The 15,759-nt window shown below is 40.7% G+C and overlaps 1 protein-coding gene across 10 annotated transcripts in view; it reads right to left on the bottom strand.

Moving 5' to 3' along the window:
- The window catches only part of LOC144687329 (protein FAM53A-like), a 109,341-nt gene that overhangs the window by 67,074 nt on the left and 26,508 nt on the right, over window positions 1-15,759 (bottom strand). For 9 of the 10 annotated variants that reach the window (XR_013578117.1, XM_078553311.1, XM_078553320.1 and 6 more), the window contains one exon: window positions 7,456-7,510. Coding sequence is in view for 9 of the 10 variants with exons in the window: in XM_078553311.1 (XP_078409437.1) it covers window positions 7,456-7,510 (55 nt within the window). In the remaining variant the exon portion in view is untranslated. Of the gene's footprint in view, window positions 1-7,455; window positions 7,511-15,270; window positions 15,350-15,759 lie in introns of all 10 variants that reach the window. The other variant, XM_078553365.1, reaches the window with a different exon arrangement.

The following is a 15,759-nucleotide window of genomic DNA, read 5'->3' as shown; positions in this document are numbered from 1 at the left end:
ATTTCTCCAGATAAACATAATTGAAACATCCATGAAAATATTTTCAGCTATTCATACATACAACACTAATGAAAGAAACAGTCTCACACCACCATATTCTATTACACAATGAAGTATTGAAACTCTAGAACAAGGCTATTTGAATACAAGTCAGTTTTTACATTTTTTTTCAAATATTAGGACAGAAAAATTCTTTCCGGATTCAACTCAACTTTGTTTCATGCTCATAACATATCTAGCAGCCTATTTTCAAAAACATATAAATCTAGGCTGGCTCTGATACATAATGTGTGCCTTGGGTACGGAATACATCAGCTGCTTTTACTTCAAGATAGTCAAAAGTATTCAGCATTCACATTAGGATGATGGAAAGACAATGCAGGAATCAAGAATATCATTACAGGGATGTCAAGGGCAGTATGATGATGATTGGGCTGTCCCTCCTACCCACCTGAGTCCCCCAGATCACATGGCTGATTATTTAAGCAGTTTTTTTTGGAAGAAAGGCAAGGTTTGGGGTGGTTAAAGAAATTTGTCAAGACTTTGGGCTGTTTGGAGCAGACCTTGTAGTATTTGGGAGACATGGTGGTATTCACTGGACCACTGCGCCAGAACCATGTAATGTTATGGGGACCCAGGTTTGAATCCCACCAAGGCAGATGGTGAAATTTGAATTCAATAAAAAAGTCCGGAATTAAAAGACTAATGATAACCATGAAACCATTGCCAATTGTCGTAAAAACTCAGCTGGTTCACTAATGTCCTTTAGAGAAGGAAATCTTGCCTGGTCTGGCCTACATATGACTCCAGATCCACAGCAATATGGCTGACTCTTAAATGCCCCCCAAAATGGCCTAGCAAGCCGCTCCGTTCTCAAGATCAATTAGGGATGGACAATAAATGCTGGCCCACCCAGCGACACCCACATCCCATGAACGAATAAAAAAATTAGAATTAGAAACAGCAAAATGTAACTTTCCCTGATGAACTTCAAGCAAGACAACACTTATTTTATTTGGTCACCATACAAGGTAATGTGCCCTAATTTAGCATAAGAAAGTTGTTTGCAGTTTACATTTTTCCCTGATGTACACCAATGCTGTGCACCTAACTTCAGAGCTTGAACAGAGGACAGAAATTCAATCCAAGCGGAGCAAATTTTATAAAATAAAATCTTGAACTACACTGCATTGTAGAATAATGGAACCAGGTTTTAAAAATGAAATAAAGTGGCAACAGCTTATTCTTTAAAGTAGTGCTGCACAAATTGCAACCATAGGCTAAACGTGGCCGAATGTATCATTTAGTCAACCTTAGAGCACTTTTTGAAATTAACATGTCAACCATCAGCAGATCCAAGGAAACCCCCAAATCCCTGAGCCAACTAACTTTTGTTTAATTATTCATTTAGGGGATGTGGGCATCACTAGCACGGCCTGCATTTATTTCCCACCTCATTGTCCTTGAAAAGGCAGTGGTGAGCCACCTTTTTAAACTGCTGCAGTCTGTGCATGCTTTTTTACTATCTCATAACAGTTCGGTATCACTAAGTGGCTCACTACACCATTTCAGATGACAGTTAAGAGTTAGCCACATTACTGTGGGGTAGGAGTCACACAAGCCAAAACAAGTAAAGGACATTAGTGAACCAGATGGGCTTTAACAACAGAAAAAGCACACAGGTACATTTCTAGTTTTTGGATAGCAGGATTTGAGACAATGTCAAAAAAATCAGACATTTTAAGCTGCCATGAATTTTTATTATAAGAAAAATAACTTACCAGCTTGATAGGCTAGGAGCTGCGTTGGTGTGGTGGCGCACCAACCTTTTCTCGTGCTACAAGTGATCCAAGCAACCCTAGACCCAACCCACCCAACCTGACTGCCCGAACCAAAAATCGATAGGATCCAAACTCCGGCAGGGAACCTGTGTCAACGTTGCTGGTTTTGACACACTGTTCTGTACTAGCTTTTTAAATTCTGAAATTATTTAATAAACTTAAATTCTGATGGGATTTGAAACAGCCCTTCGAGATTCAATATGATCATGGCTGATTCTCTATCTCAGCGCCATATTCCTGCTTTCTCTCCATGCCCCTTGATGCCATTAAAATCCAAAAAAATTATCAACTTCTTTCTTGAATATACTGTGACCCAGCCTCCACAGCCTTCTGTGGTAGAGAACTCCACAGGTTGGACACCCTCCAAGTGCAGAAACCTTTCCTCATCTCAGTCCTAAATGGGCTGCCCCATATCCTGCGACTATGGCCCCTGGTTCTGGACTCCCCAACCAGGGGAAACATCTCCATGGATGTTTCCAGTCTGTCTCATCCGGTTAGAATTTTATACGTTTTAATTAGATTCCCTCTCATTCTTCAAAACTCTAGTGAAATACAGGCCCAGTCGAACCAATCTCTCCTCATACTACAGTCCTGCCATCCCCAGTATCAGCCTAGTGAACCTTCGCTGCGCTCCATGGCAAGTATATCCTTTTCTAGGGAGACCAAACCTGTATGCAATACTCCAGGTGTGGTCTCACCAAGGCCCTGTATAGCTGTAGTAAGACATCCCTACTTCTAAACTCAAATCCTCTTGCAATGAATGCCAACATACCATCTGCCTTCCTAATTGCTTGCTGTACCTGCATATTTACTTTCATTGACTGGTGTACAAGGGCACCGAGATCCCTTTGTACATCCACATTTCCCAATATATCGCCATTTAAATAACACTCTGCCTTTCTGTTTTTCACACTGAAATGTATAACTTCACATATATCCACGTTATACTGCAACTGCCATGTGTTTGCCCACAACTTATCTAAATTGCCCTGAAGCTTCCTTGCTTCCTCCTCACAACCCCGCCCAGTTGTTTGTCGTCAGCAAACTTGGAACTTGTGTCTCTGCCTCATTAGTCCAGGCCTCTAGATTACTAATCCAGTAACACCATTACTCTGCTATCAGGACCAGACACAGCTACATCGAATGCAGTTCACCACTCATCCCTTCCTCATGTTCCTTGAATAATAAAATAAAAAACTGAACTGGATGGCTAAGAGAGTTGGGAATTTCCCTAGATCTGATTCTCTACACCTGATAATAATGTTACTTAGGTATTAAAACCATTGCAATTATCATAAAAACCCATCTGGTTCATTAATGTCCTTTAGGGGAGGAAATCTGCTGCCCTTGCCTGGCCTACGTGTGACTCCAGACTCACAGCAATGATGTTGACTCTTAAATGCCCTCAGAACAAGGGCAATGAGGGATGGGCAATAAATGCTGGTCTAGCCAGCGACACCCACATCCCAGGAATGAATTAACAATAAAAAAATTATTCTTAACTGTTACCGTGCAGTGCAAAATCTTTTTACAGTGGAGGAAAAAAAATGTTTTGAGCATCATCTCTGCTTGTCTGCCACCCTTCACTCGCCTCTTCCAGTTTTTAAAATTTCACTTCCCTTTAAATCCTCATCTTCATTTGAAAATTCTTGCCCACCTGTCTTCTTGCTCCCACTGTTCACTGACAAGGTAGGGGCAAGTTTTTCAATGACCAACACCCTAAATAACAGGTCAATACAAAGCCACATTCAACAGAATTGCATCAACATTGCTAAGAACAGCCAATTCTCACAATAGAAAGACTTCACTTTATGCTCAATGATCAATGCACTCGTTTGCGACCCTTCCAACACAATATTGTACAATTGTTTTTCTCTCAGGACATGGGTAATGCTTGCAAATTCACATTTACTGGGAAAGTATTTTTTGCACCTGCATGGCCTTTTTTTAAAAAAAAATCATTCATGGGATGTGGGCATCGCTGGCTAGGCCAGCATTTATTGCCCATCCATAACTGCCCTTGTGCAGAGGGCATTTAAGAGTGAACCACATTGACATTACCTGCTCAGCAATTTCAGGAGATTAAGACTTAATTACACTGACTGGAGTCATGTGTGGACCAAGACAATTAAAGCAGATCTTCTACTTTGAAGGACATGGTCACTATTTGCTTCCTAGTGTCAGCTCAGATTACCAGGTTTATTCAATTCAATTTTCCAAATTTCAATGTAGACATCTGAGCACTCATTCTCAACTCCCAGGCCATTACTGTAACAAATGACATACTGTACACTAAAGTAGTGAAATAGGATATGGCCTTCCATTACATGGGAGCATGAGTTTTAAGCCCCTACACCATTCTGATGAATAAGCTCTACCCTTCCAAGGTCAATATATCCATGAGGTGTGGTACCCAAAACTGAACACAGTACAGCCAATCCATATGCAGTTTTATTTACACAACCAGTTGACTCCTCCCCATAGGACAGCTAGGAGATGAAGCGGTGTGAGCAGAGCAACACAAAACAAGTCCCACGTATAATTGGTGCTGTTCAGGACTTTGCAAGGCTCATGCTAATTTGTACCTGACTGTTAATGAATCCAGGAGCGAGTCATCATTCCAAGGATGTATTTCCACTCCAGGAGCTCAATTTATGCAATGCCACATTGATGAATGTTAAAGTGGCAAATACAATTCCAAGCTAAGGTCAGATGAGTGTTTATAGAAGGCACATAAGCTACAAAATTATTTTCATTAACATAGCTGAACTTGCAAAACTAAAAGCAGGAGGGAAATGGTCGTATGTTTAAGAAATGCAATACTCAGCATTTAATCCTGAGGGTGAAAATTTGAGATTACTCAAACAACCGAAGTTGATAACTACCTCACCTCCTAGTCCCATTCACAGCTATACCCACACACATGCAAATTTAGTATATATATTTAAGTGTGCATTTACATACAAAGCAATATGAACTAATATGAAATTTAAAACAGCACATTCAACAAGACTTCTATATTAGGCACCATTTTGTAACGGAGGGCAAAAAAAACCTCTATGATGCTTTCAAACTCCATTTCCTAATGCGGGGGAATTTTCAAAGCAAGCATTAAAGAGGCCAAAATTTCATAGGTCAATCTGAGAAGCACAAAGTATATATATATTTTTAAATGTTTTTCCTGCACCCTTTTACAGCACTTGTTTTAAAGTTGAATTTTTCTTAAACAGTGTTTCTTAACATATTATTCAGCCTATTTTCGACATAGGGACATAATAGGAGCAGGTGTAGGTCATTTGGCCCTTCGAGCCTGCTCCACCGTTCAGTAAAATTGTGGCCAATTTTCTACCTCAACTCTACCTTCCGCACTATCCCATATCCAAAAATCTACCGAACTCTGACTTGAATATACTCAACAACTGAGCATCCACAGCTCTCCAGCTTAGTGAATTCCAAAGATTCACAACCCTCTGATTTCACATTCACCCATGAGGAAAAGTGACTGTATAATGACTAAGTCCAATGCAGGACTTAGTAATTATACAGTAAATATTCAGGTTTGTGTATTAAACAAGAAATTTAATTAAGATTTTCACATATAAATATGGCTAACAACCCTTGTTATATCTATGAAAATATAGTTAGCACTGAAAAATGGCATTCACTGAAAATCAGTTTTCACTAACCTCAGCATCACAGATTCATGATTGTGTCCCTAAATGTGCATTTACTCATGATAAAATATCATGGCCCTTTGAAAGATTTTTTTTCAGTTACAAACTAGAATACAGTAAATTAACAAATTTGTTTTCCACAGGAGAGCAGTGTTCTATTATCAGGGGCAGAGTAACTGAATACTTTATCAGCTTATCAAAGCGACACAGCATGGATTTTTGAAGGGCAGGTCATGTCTGACTCATTTAGCTTAATTTTCTTTGAAGAGGTCACTGGCATAGTGAAAGGGGAGTGTCTGGGATTACCTATATGGACTTCCAGAAGGCATTGATAAGGTTCTGTAGAAGAGGTTTATGACAAAAATTAGTACACAGAACTGGAAGCAACCATGTGACATGGGTGGGTAATTAATTGGGAGGCTCAAGACAGCAGGGTTACAAAGGGCTTGTTCTGTGATTGGCGGGATGTGAAAAATGATATTTGTTCTCCAGGGATCTATAAGGGTGGGGGCCTTCAGCTTTTCATATATGTGATTTGGATGAAGGAAGGGAGCTATACAAAGTTTGCAAATGACACCATGTTAAGAAGCACACTAAGTTGTGTAGATGGTAGAAATAAGTTACAAAAGGACATACGTTAAGTAAGTGAGCAAAACTATGGCATATGGAGTTCAATGTCACTCACTTTAGATTGGAGAAAGACAATACTTTCTTAATGTTGAGAGGCTAGCAGCTACAAAGGAAAAAAGGATTTAGGTGTCTATTTACAAAAATCACTACTGTGCTGGTCAGCCATGGTTCAGTTGGCAGTAATCGCACCTCAGAGTCAGATAGCTGTGGGTCTTCAAAGGCTTCAGCACACAAGTCCAGGCTAACACTCTAGTAGAGAACTGAGGGAGTGCTGCACTCTCTTTCAGATGATACATTAAACAGAGGCCCCATCCGCTCTATAAAAGATCCCATGGGATTAGCAAAAAGCAGCAGGGGAGTTATCCGTGTCCTGGCCAAATTTACCCCTCAATCAACATCACAAAAAGGTTCTCTGGCCATTATTACATTGCTGGTTGTGGGAACTTGCTGTGAGCAAATTGGCTCCCATGCTTCCTACATGACAGAAATAAATTTACTTCAAAAGTACTTCATTGGTTGTAAAGTGATTTGGGATATCCTGAGGTCATAGAAGATGCCAAATAAATCGAATTCCTTTATTTTTGAAAAGCCAGTACAAATAAAATGATCAAAAAGGCTAATGAGATGTTGGCCTTCATCTCAAACTGCTGGAATACAAAAGTGGTAGGTGATGCCTGAGCTGAGTTGCGAAAAACCTTAGTCAGATCCCAAATGGAGTTCTGCAAAGATATATTGTCTTTGGAGGATAAGACAATCATGATACAAATGCTTAAAGAACTAAACTATGAGGACAAATTGTGTAACCTTGTACCATCACTAGCGACCATGACTTCAGCCTTCTAGGGCCTAAGCTGTGGAATTCTCTTCTTAAACCTTGTTTCTCCACCTCGCTCTCCTCCTTTTAAGACACTCGTTAAAACACAGCCAAAGATGCAAGTTCTAGTCACTTATTTGAATATCTTTTCTTGCTAGGTGTCAACTATTGTTTGATTATACTCCTGTAAGTGCTTTGACACTAGTTAAAGCTGCTATAAAAATACAAGCTGTTGTTGATAGATTTTTGTTAGGTAGCAACACATTATGAGGAGATATGGGAGAGGGGCATGTAAAATTGAGAAATATAGCATGGTCAAACAGAATGGTGGAGCAACCGTGAAGAGCTTCATGACCTACTCTCATATTCCTACAGAAGTTATTGTGCTTTGGTTCTTCCCACTGCAAAGAACTGCCAGTTTCTCAACTGTTTGGTGGAAATCTGTCGCTATTCTTACTGAGTGGGTGGCTGGGGAGAAATAGCAAAAGAAACTTACCATCGATTTCGTATGGAAACAAGCTGCCACTTTCATTCAGTTTCTCAGTTGAGTGCTGAAATCAATCAAAAGAGAAAAAAATTCAACACCATAGAAGCAAAAATGGTGCAAAAGTCAGTGGCAGTAAGGACTGCAACAAAGTGGAAACTTGGGCCAGGAATTATCTGTACAAACTCTAGTAACCTTCTGAAGGTTGTCTTTTATTTTTTTTGAACAGTTGAATAGTGCACAACATTTAAATGAATCCCAGTTAGGAGATCAGTCTCTATATCAGAGGTGATGATACAAGATATTGATGTGGCCACTTCATTAAGGATCAACTTGAAAAGATTCATCTCTGCTGGCTAGAGTAGCACAACCAGTATTTAAAATTCAGAAGTTAATTATAAAAAAAAATTGTTGCTCCCATATCCCTTGAAGGTTACCAATCCTGCTGATTGTATCAATAATACTGCTTATACGACAAGGCTTGCTTACCCATGGAATATTAAATATAAATTTATTGCTACCTAGGTTATTTTAAAACAAAAGTTGGTCATGAGAAACATGCACATGAACCTGTGTTCACAAATTAACCTCTGACCCATTTTGCAGAGTCATGGCTTGTTCCAGATATAAACCAAGCAGAATCTAATTGATAAGAAGCTTGCAAACCAGGGTGTTTATTGCAATATTTTAGTACATTTTCAATTTTTTGAAATATTTCTCAATTTCCTCTTGCATAGGTACTTGCGTGGGGATTAAAGAAACATCCTTGAGCAATACTACTTGAGATGCACAATGCTGCAAACTGCATTAGATCCCTGCTGTTCTAGGGATATAGGCAAAACAGGTTTCTGTAAAGTTCAGTAGGGCTTATTTGAACACAGTTAATAGGAGTTTTATGACAGCACGCAAGCACATAGTCCAACAGGACAACTGGTAACTGAGTAAAAACTTCCAGACACACAAAATTAAAATAAATCTATCCAGCAAAATGAATGAGATAAATTCTGTGGAATGTATGGGAGGAGTCGTCATCACTAAGCCTTTGACTCAACAGAATGTTCAAAGCAAGAAAAGTCCCCAGTAAGTCGGTTAACAGTGTCAAAAGCAAACAACCTTCAGCATTTAAACTATTAACGGATACCCACATTTCAAGTCCATCACAGCATAAAACCACCTACAGAAGACTCCCTCACATCATGCAAAAGCCTACACTCAGGAGTGCTTATCAAATACAGTTTTATTTCAGGGTGCCGGTATAGTGGGGGCTAAGAGGAGATGGGAATAATTTTTTTTTAGAAAAAGATAGAATATAGGTTGCAACAGCAGATGTTTTGAACCTCTGAAGCTCCTCAGCTTCACACCCCACACCCTTCTGCAAGAAAAGACATTTACCTCATGGGATTGTGCTCACTGCAGAGTTGTGAATCTGCCTTAACCAGAATTGATCAGCTTCAGGAAAATGAATTTAATTTCAAGAGGGATTAGGAATCCAACATTTTCTCAGTGAGATAATTAAGAATTCAAGAAGAAAATTAACATTTGAACAGAAACTTAATACATGGCACTCATCAGATGGAACTACAGGGAAAAGACTAAAGCAACTTACTGATCCCATTTACCACACTAGAAAGATGGGAGCCTCAACCAACTACTCACACCCTCACCAAGTATACACAAATATAGCAGAATAAATGCAGGAGTTTGGTTAAAATTTAGTTAAACTCAGTTAGGTTACCAGTCCATGCCTTTGAGCACAGAGACACAGCAAGACAGATTCCAGTTTAACTAAAGATAACTACATTACAGGAGTGCGTTTGACTACAGATGCATAGTAATTCCATAAATGACAACACTCCAACAACTTGTCTAGAGCCCCACATGTGAAAGGAGCTCGAGTGTCAAGTCTCCAGTTAAAAACATGAAGCCAGACTTCATCCTTTGAGCAATGAGATCTACATATCTCTATGTTCAGATGCAGGTGATAGCAGAAAAAACAATAAGGATGTGTGGCACACAAAGGTCATCGCTGGCACTACTATAAAGTAAAAAGGGAGGGAACAGAGGATCTGAAGATTGGAGGACTCTGAATTTTGAAGAATCCAATACATTTCAAGGCATAATCTGCTGAGTTTATGGTTCTTGGGCAAGACCCAGAGGGAATTGGTCAACAAATGTGACAAAAATCTCAAAGTAGCTCTTTATTTTGAGGCTTAATTCATTTCTTTCCAATTTCCACAGAATCTCACAATCTTTACAGTGCAGGAGGCCATTTGGCCCATCAAGTCTGCACTGGCTCTCTGAAAGGGCATCTACTCAGCCACCACTCCCATGCCTTATCCCCGTAACCTTGCATGTTCTCTTTCCAGATAGCAATCCAATTCCCTTTCAAATACCTTGCTCAAACCTGCCTCCATCACCCTCCCAGGACATTTGTTGCAGACTCCAACCACCCTCTGGGTGGAAAAAAAATTTCCTCCTTTTACCAATTATTTTGAATCTATGTCCTCTAATTCTTAATGTGCTCGAGTGGGAACAGCTTCTCACTATTTACCTGTCCATGCCCCTCAGGATCTTGAATACATCTATCAAGTCTCCTCTCAGCCTTCTTTTCTCCAAGGAAAACAATCTTAACTCTCCAATCTATTCTCACAGCTATAGTTCTTTACCCCTGGAATCATTCTTGTGAATCTCCTCTGTATTCTTTCCAATGCCTTCACATCCTTCAAGTATGGTGCCCAGAACTGGATGCAGTAGTCCAGATGAAGCCTAACTAGTGTCTTATACAACAAGACCTCCTTACTCTTGTACTCAATGCCCTTATTAATAAAGTCTAACATACTATATGCTTAATTAACTGCTCTCTCAACATGCCCTGCCATCTTCAATGACTCATGTACATATACACCGAGGTCCCTCTGTTCCTGCACCTCCTTTAGAGTTTTTCCCTTTAGTTTATACTGTCTCACCATGTTCTTCCTGCCAAAATGAATCACCTCACACTTCTCTGCACTGAACTTAATTTGCCACTTGTCTGCCCAATCCACCAACATGTCTATGTCCTTTTGAAGTTCACAACTATCCTCATCACAATTGACAACATTTCCCAATCTTTGTATCATCTGCAAATTTTGAAATCATGCCCTGAACACCAGAGTCCAGGTTGTTAATATATATCAGGAAGAGCAAGGGTCCTAACACTAACCCCTGGAGAACTCTACTACAAACCTTCCTCTAGTCTGAAAAGCAACCATTCATCACTGCTCTGTTTCCTGTCATTCAGCCAATTTCTCATCCAAATGCCTACTTTCCATGACCTGAATTTTGCTCCAGTCTTATGTGGCACTACATCAAATGTCTTTTGAAAATCCTCTTCAAAAAAAAAACTCCAGCAAGTTAGTTAAACATGATTTTCCCTTAATGAATCCATGCTGGCTTTCTGTAATTTTCCTGCACTTGTCTAAGTGACTATTGATTTTGTCCCAAATTATAGTTTCTAGAAGTTTCCCTTTCACTGAAGTGAAACCGACTGGTATGTAGTTGCTGGCTTTATCCTTTTGGGGAAGATCATTGATAGTTCTGGACCCTCAAGCTCAGAAAGCAACATACAGTTGATGCTGAGAGTTTGGAGGCTGCTCTAATTGATCCACAGATCATCTTTTCTACTTTACCACACTTTTAAAAAAAAATGCCCACTAACTGAGCAGGCTTTTGAATGTTAAGTAATTAAACATTTGATTTCTTGCCAGTCTCAATACTTAGTGCTCCTGCTAAACTCCACTGTGTAAAACAAACTTGAAGCAGATGTATTGCACAAAGCACTGTTCAGTTCTATTTGCATAACGGTCAATTTCCTTTTCTGCTACCTAGCCTCAGCTGCTCAAGAACCTTGTTCATGACAGATTGCCAATTTAAGGATTTGATGGGCTAGGTTTCTGTCAATTTCTTGGATAAAAAGAAATCAAGCCCCAACAGCCATACAAATCACCCTAAACTTGAGACCAGCTGGTTAGGCAAAAAGACCCAACTCTAATATTTCCTGGGCAGAAAAAAATATTTAGCTCTATATTCAATTCTACTTTTTAAAAGTTTAACTTTTAACATCAGCCTACCAGTGAAAAGCAGGCAGTCTCTGCATGAGCTTTCCACAAATTTCACTTCAGAGCTTTATTGAAAGCTCAATAGACCTCACCGATTTATCTTGGCTGAATTTTGAAATTTCAAGCACCAGTGAAATATTTCCATCAAAGTTTACTGCACTAAGGGGATACAGTTCCAAAGTCAAAGCTGCCTTTTTTTGTGCAGAGTAGGAACTCTATGCTGCTTCTAAACTGATGAGCTAGAATATTATAGAGTTTGTAAAGCCAACAAGACTAGAGGAAAACGTGAGAAACAAGTGGAAACCAAGTCACAACATTGCTGCCCACGAATGTAGTGCTGGGTAAGTTTGGTAAACTTCATGTTGAGAAATACCAGCCACCTCCAAGATAACAGTGTAGTGTTTTACTCTGCCGGAAGTGAATAAGGAAGAACCACACTAGTTATCTTCTCTACAGTATAGTTCGAGCAAAAATGTGCTACATACTTTAGACTTTGGGTGAAGGGCACTACTAAAAGCCATCCAAATTAACCAATGCTGAACTTACTACAGAAAAGCGATAGCTTGGAATAAGGCTCTAAAAGGTTATAACAGTTTGTTAAGGAAGCTCAACTTTGAAAAAGACAATTTCAGCATGAAAATCCTCAAAACCAAGATTACACTCTCAGCCAAATTACTACAGGGTACAAGCAAGCGGGGACAAACACTCCAGCCCTTCTCCAGGACAATTAGGGATGAGCAATCAATGCTGGCCTAGCCAGCAACACTCATCCCATGAATGAATAAACATAGGTTAAAATGGGCTTAATCATTCACAGATCATTTTGTGTGCCTTTAAGTGAGCACAATAAGCAACTGGGTGAATTTAAGTGAAAAGTCAGAACAGCAGTTTCTCAAAGGCTGTACACAAGGTTTGCTGTCTGTGAGGGCACAAGGCCCGTGCTTAAACTGCACAATATATGGTCCGAAATGGACAGCGCTTCAATTTCAACGGCACCCAGGTGATTTGACAACCATGAAACCAGCATGTTTGAGTCTATTGCCACGGGTCACATACAAGGTGAATGCAATGCCATGTTTCTTAACAGCACCATCTGTAACAATCCGGAGTTGATCTGGGCAAGGAAAGGCAATGGTTTTAACTGATGAAAGAGCAGATGGTGCCATTTGGAAACTTGCATGGAGATCATCTGCTCACTTGATCCAGCAGTAACAGTATCCAAGGAGGCTGTACATGAGGCACAGAGAAAGGACTCTCGAAAGCATCTTATAAGCTCCAACGAAAGATTTCATGACATCATTCTCCGTAGGCAGCAGGCAGACTGGGTGGCCGCATAGTGTGGGTTAGCTTGCGACATGTTCGGACATCAAATCCATCCCAGAATAGTTATAGTCTTAGGGCAGTTGAGTTTTAGGCAGACAGGCGCAGGTCACATTGTGACCGGGCACGTGGTACATGTTGCCAGTTGTGAAGTAGTTCTTCAGGACTGTTATCACCACAGTAGAGGTCATCTGCAAGTTTGACGATTATGCCCTCTAGAAGGCCACGGCATGTCAATTCTTCAAGAGCAGTTCCAGTTCCAGGCATGCCAATGGTAGATCAAGAGCAAACACGAGCACCTCTGTAGGGTGTGACAACTCCACAGTTTTTCATGGAAACTAGCTCTAATGAATCTGGTAAAAAGCACTGGTCAGATCTGTTGCAGTGATGTGTTTCCAGTGGGCAGTCTTGCGTAAGGCTGAGTCAACATGTAGCATGAGTGAAGGTTGTGGCTTACTGTAGTGCCCAACATCAGCAACTGCTGTGTCAAAAACTGTGATTTCTTCACAAGAAATGATGGGTTAAGGTATGCCTCAGTGATCCCAACATCTTCAGGTCAAGTAAAGACTTCAAGGTCATCAAATCTTTGTTGCAACTCAATCAGTTTCTCTCAGGCACACTGGGGAAGGCAACACTTGCAGTGTGGAGGTTGTACAGGTCCCATGTTGACATTACCCCTGCAGGGTCTAGCTTTGCCATTGTAACCTGGGAATGCTGGATCAAAGACAATCATACTCCTGAAAGTGTCTGAAACTGACCACGTGCGCTCAGGCTGGGTGAGGTCTGGATCCACAAGAACAGACTCTGAAAATAGTTGTTGCTTACGCTTGCGTTACTTGGTAAGCAGCTGTATCATGTCGTCCTGAGAAGCCGGAGAATCTTGGTTGCTGGGGTTGAAGACAGGTCATATCAATGAGCATAATGCTCATTGCAAGCTAGGACTTACAGTTCACATGAAAGGGTTGTGATGCAAATCTGGACAACGAGACTGGTCAAAATACATGGTCGAAGCCAAATCTGAGTGGCTTGATGCACTTTGGTCCTGAAGGGAGGACGGTTCAACTGCAAGTGTCCTGAGGTCTGAAAGATTATCCGTTAGGGTGACCTCGATGAAATCCCCTGGCCAAATTGGTTTCTCTCACTCTGCATGGGCCAGAGGAAGCATGAGGTCCACAAACATAGGTGGTGGAGTCACCAATTAGCACTAGGCACTTGGCCAGTCTGACTATTTAAAATAAAGTGTAGTTATTAGCATTCAGGTTCTTTGATTTTTATGCAGTAAAAATTGTTTTAAATAGTGAACCTTGTGGTTTCATACCTGGGTTTTCGGAATTCCAAAAAGGAACATTACTGGTTTTTACCGGAGATCATAACACCTGCAAGTACCTTGATATCAAGGTTCTCCAGGAACTGGCCTTTGAAAGTAAGGTTGTGATCATCTCTGGGCAAGGAGAAATGTGTTTCACTAACAAAGCTGACAAACCATCAGCCAAGTTAGCAGACTGGGATGAACTCTTGACTGGGGGACAGTTTCATAGCTGGTGAAGCATGGATCATGTTGCCAGTGGCTCTAGTGTCAATGGTCACTCAAACAGCATGGTGCTCAAAGAATGTGTCAAAGTAGGATGAGTGACAAATCTGTGTAAAGAGTGCAGCCAATTCCAGCAAAACATCAGCAGGTTCTTCATCCCCTTTGTCTAAAAAAGCATTTGCGATATCATCATCCAGGCTATCTTATGAGCTTTAGCCCGATACTGCCAGTCTTGATCTGGCAGAAAATTACACTACCTGGAGGAAATGTTTATCTGGTTGACCCATTTGCTTACATAATAACCATGACCCGTCATGTGCAAGAATGAATGGAGTTTGGGGGCCTGGTCTTGTTAGGTGAAGGTGAAACTGGTGCTTCTGGAAGGAGGAAGTTGCAGCGCAGTTAGCCTAGTCATCAGTAGATGCATGAGTCTCATCTAACAGTGAACCCAAGGCTTGGGAGATCACTGGCTCTATGGATGCCAGGTTGTGAGACTTGAGCTCAGTGCTGTATCTTTGCTTCACTAGATATGGTAGGCTAGGGCAAATGAGTTGTAACCAATGTAGGATCACTACCTTCTCCAGTGAAGATCACATCTCTTCATCTTCGTCAAGAGATAAACCATGATGACTGAGCTCATCTTTCAGCAGGAGGTTATCTAAAAGGAGGCCATCAGATGTTGATCCTCATGCCTTTCATCTGATTGCATTTTGAAATGAGCTAGGTCTAAGTGGTGGGCACCTGTGGCCTGGAAACCATAATGCAGGCAGATGGTCTGCCATATTGAAACAAATGAGGCCGATGGTCTGCCATATTGAAACAAATGAGGCCGATGCTTTAACTAGAGTTGCATGATATAACGGGGCAGTAATTCACTACCTGCCCTAGGATCAGGTCCAGTAAGTTCACCTCTTGCTGAGCAGAGAGTCCTGTAGACATCCCATCACCTTCTGTGTCTCTGTAAATACAGATTGATGAAACCATCAATCAGGATGAGGAAAAAGGTCAGGAAGTGTAGATTAGATTCTGACACCAACGATCAAATGAATTGACTGCCTTGATCTTTCCTAGCATCACTGTTTTGGTGCCTGGGTGAGTAGCTGGCACAGTTTCCACTGTTATCTCACTGTAATACTGTGGACTAAGAAAAGGCCAAAATCCATGTGTAGGTGCTGCATAAACTCATCAATTTCCTTTAATGAGAGATGTGAAAAGGTTCCAGTGCTGCCACCACACCAGTAGGCTGTGTTGCCTTCAGGTTAGCACAAATTGGATCACAGTATCAACAGTGCTCAGATGAAGACATCTCGCTTTAATGCAACTACAAAATCAAGCAGTACAATAAGCAATGCAAAATGGTCATGCCGA

The sequence above is a fragment of the Cetorhinus maximus genome, chromosome 1 (assembly GCF_964194155.1).
Source record: "Cetorhinus maximus chromosome 1, sCetMax3.hap1.1, whole genome shotgun sequence".
NCBI classification, from domain to species: Eukaryota; Metazoa; Chordata; class Chondrichthyes; order Lamniformes; family Cetorhinidae; genus Cetorhinus; species Cetorhinus maximus.
This window is presented reverse-complemented; position numbering and strand designations above follow the sequence as displayed.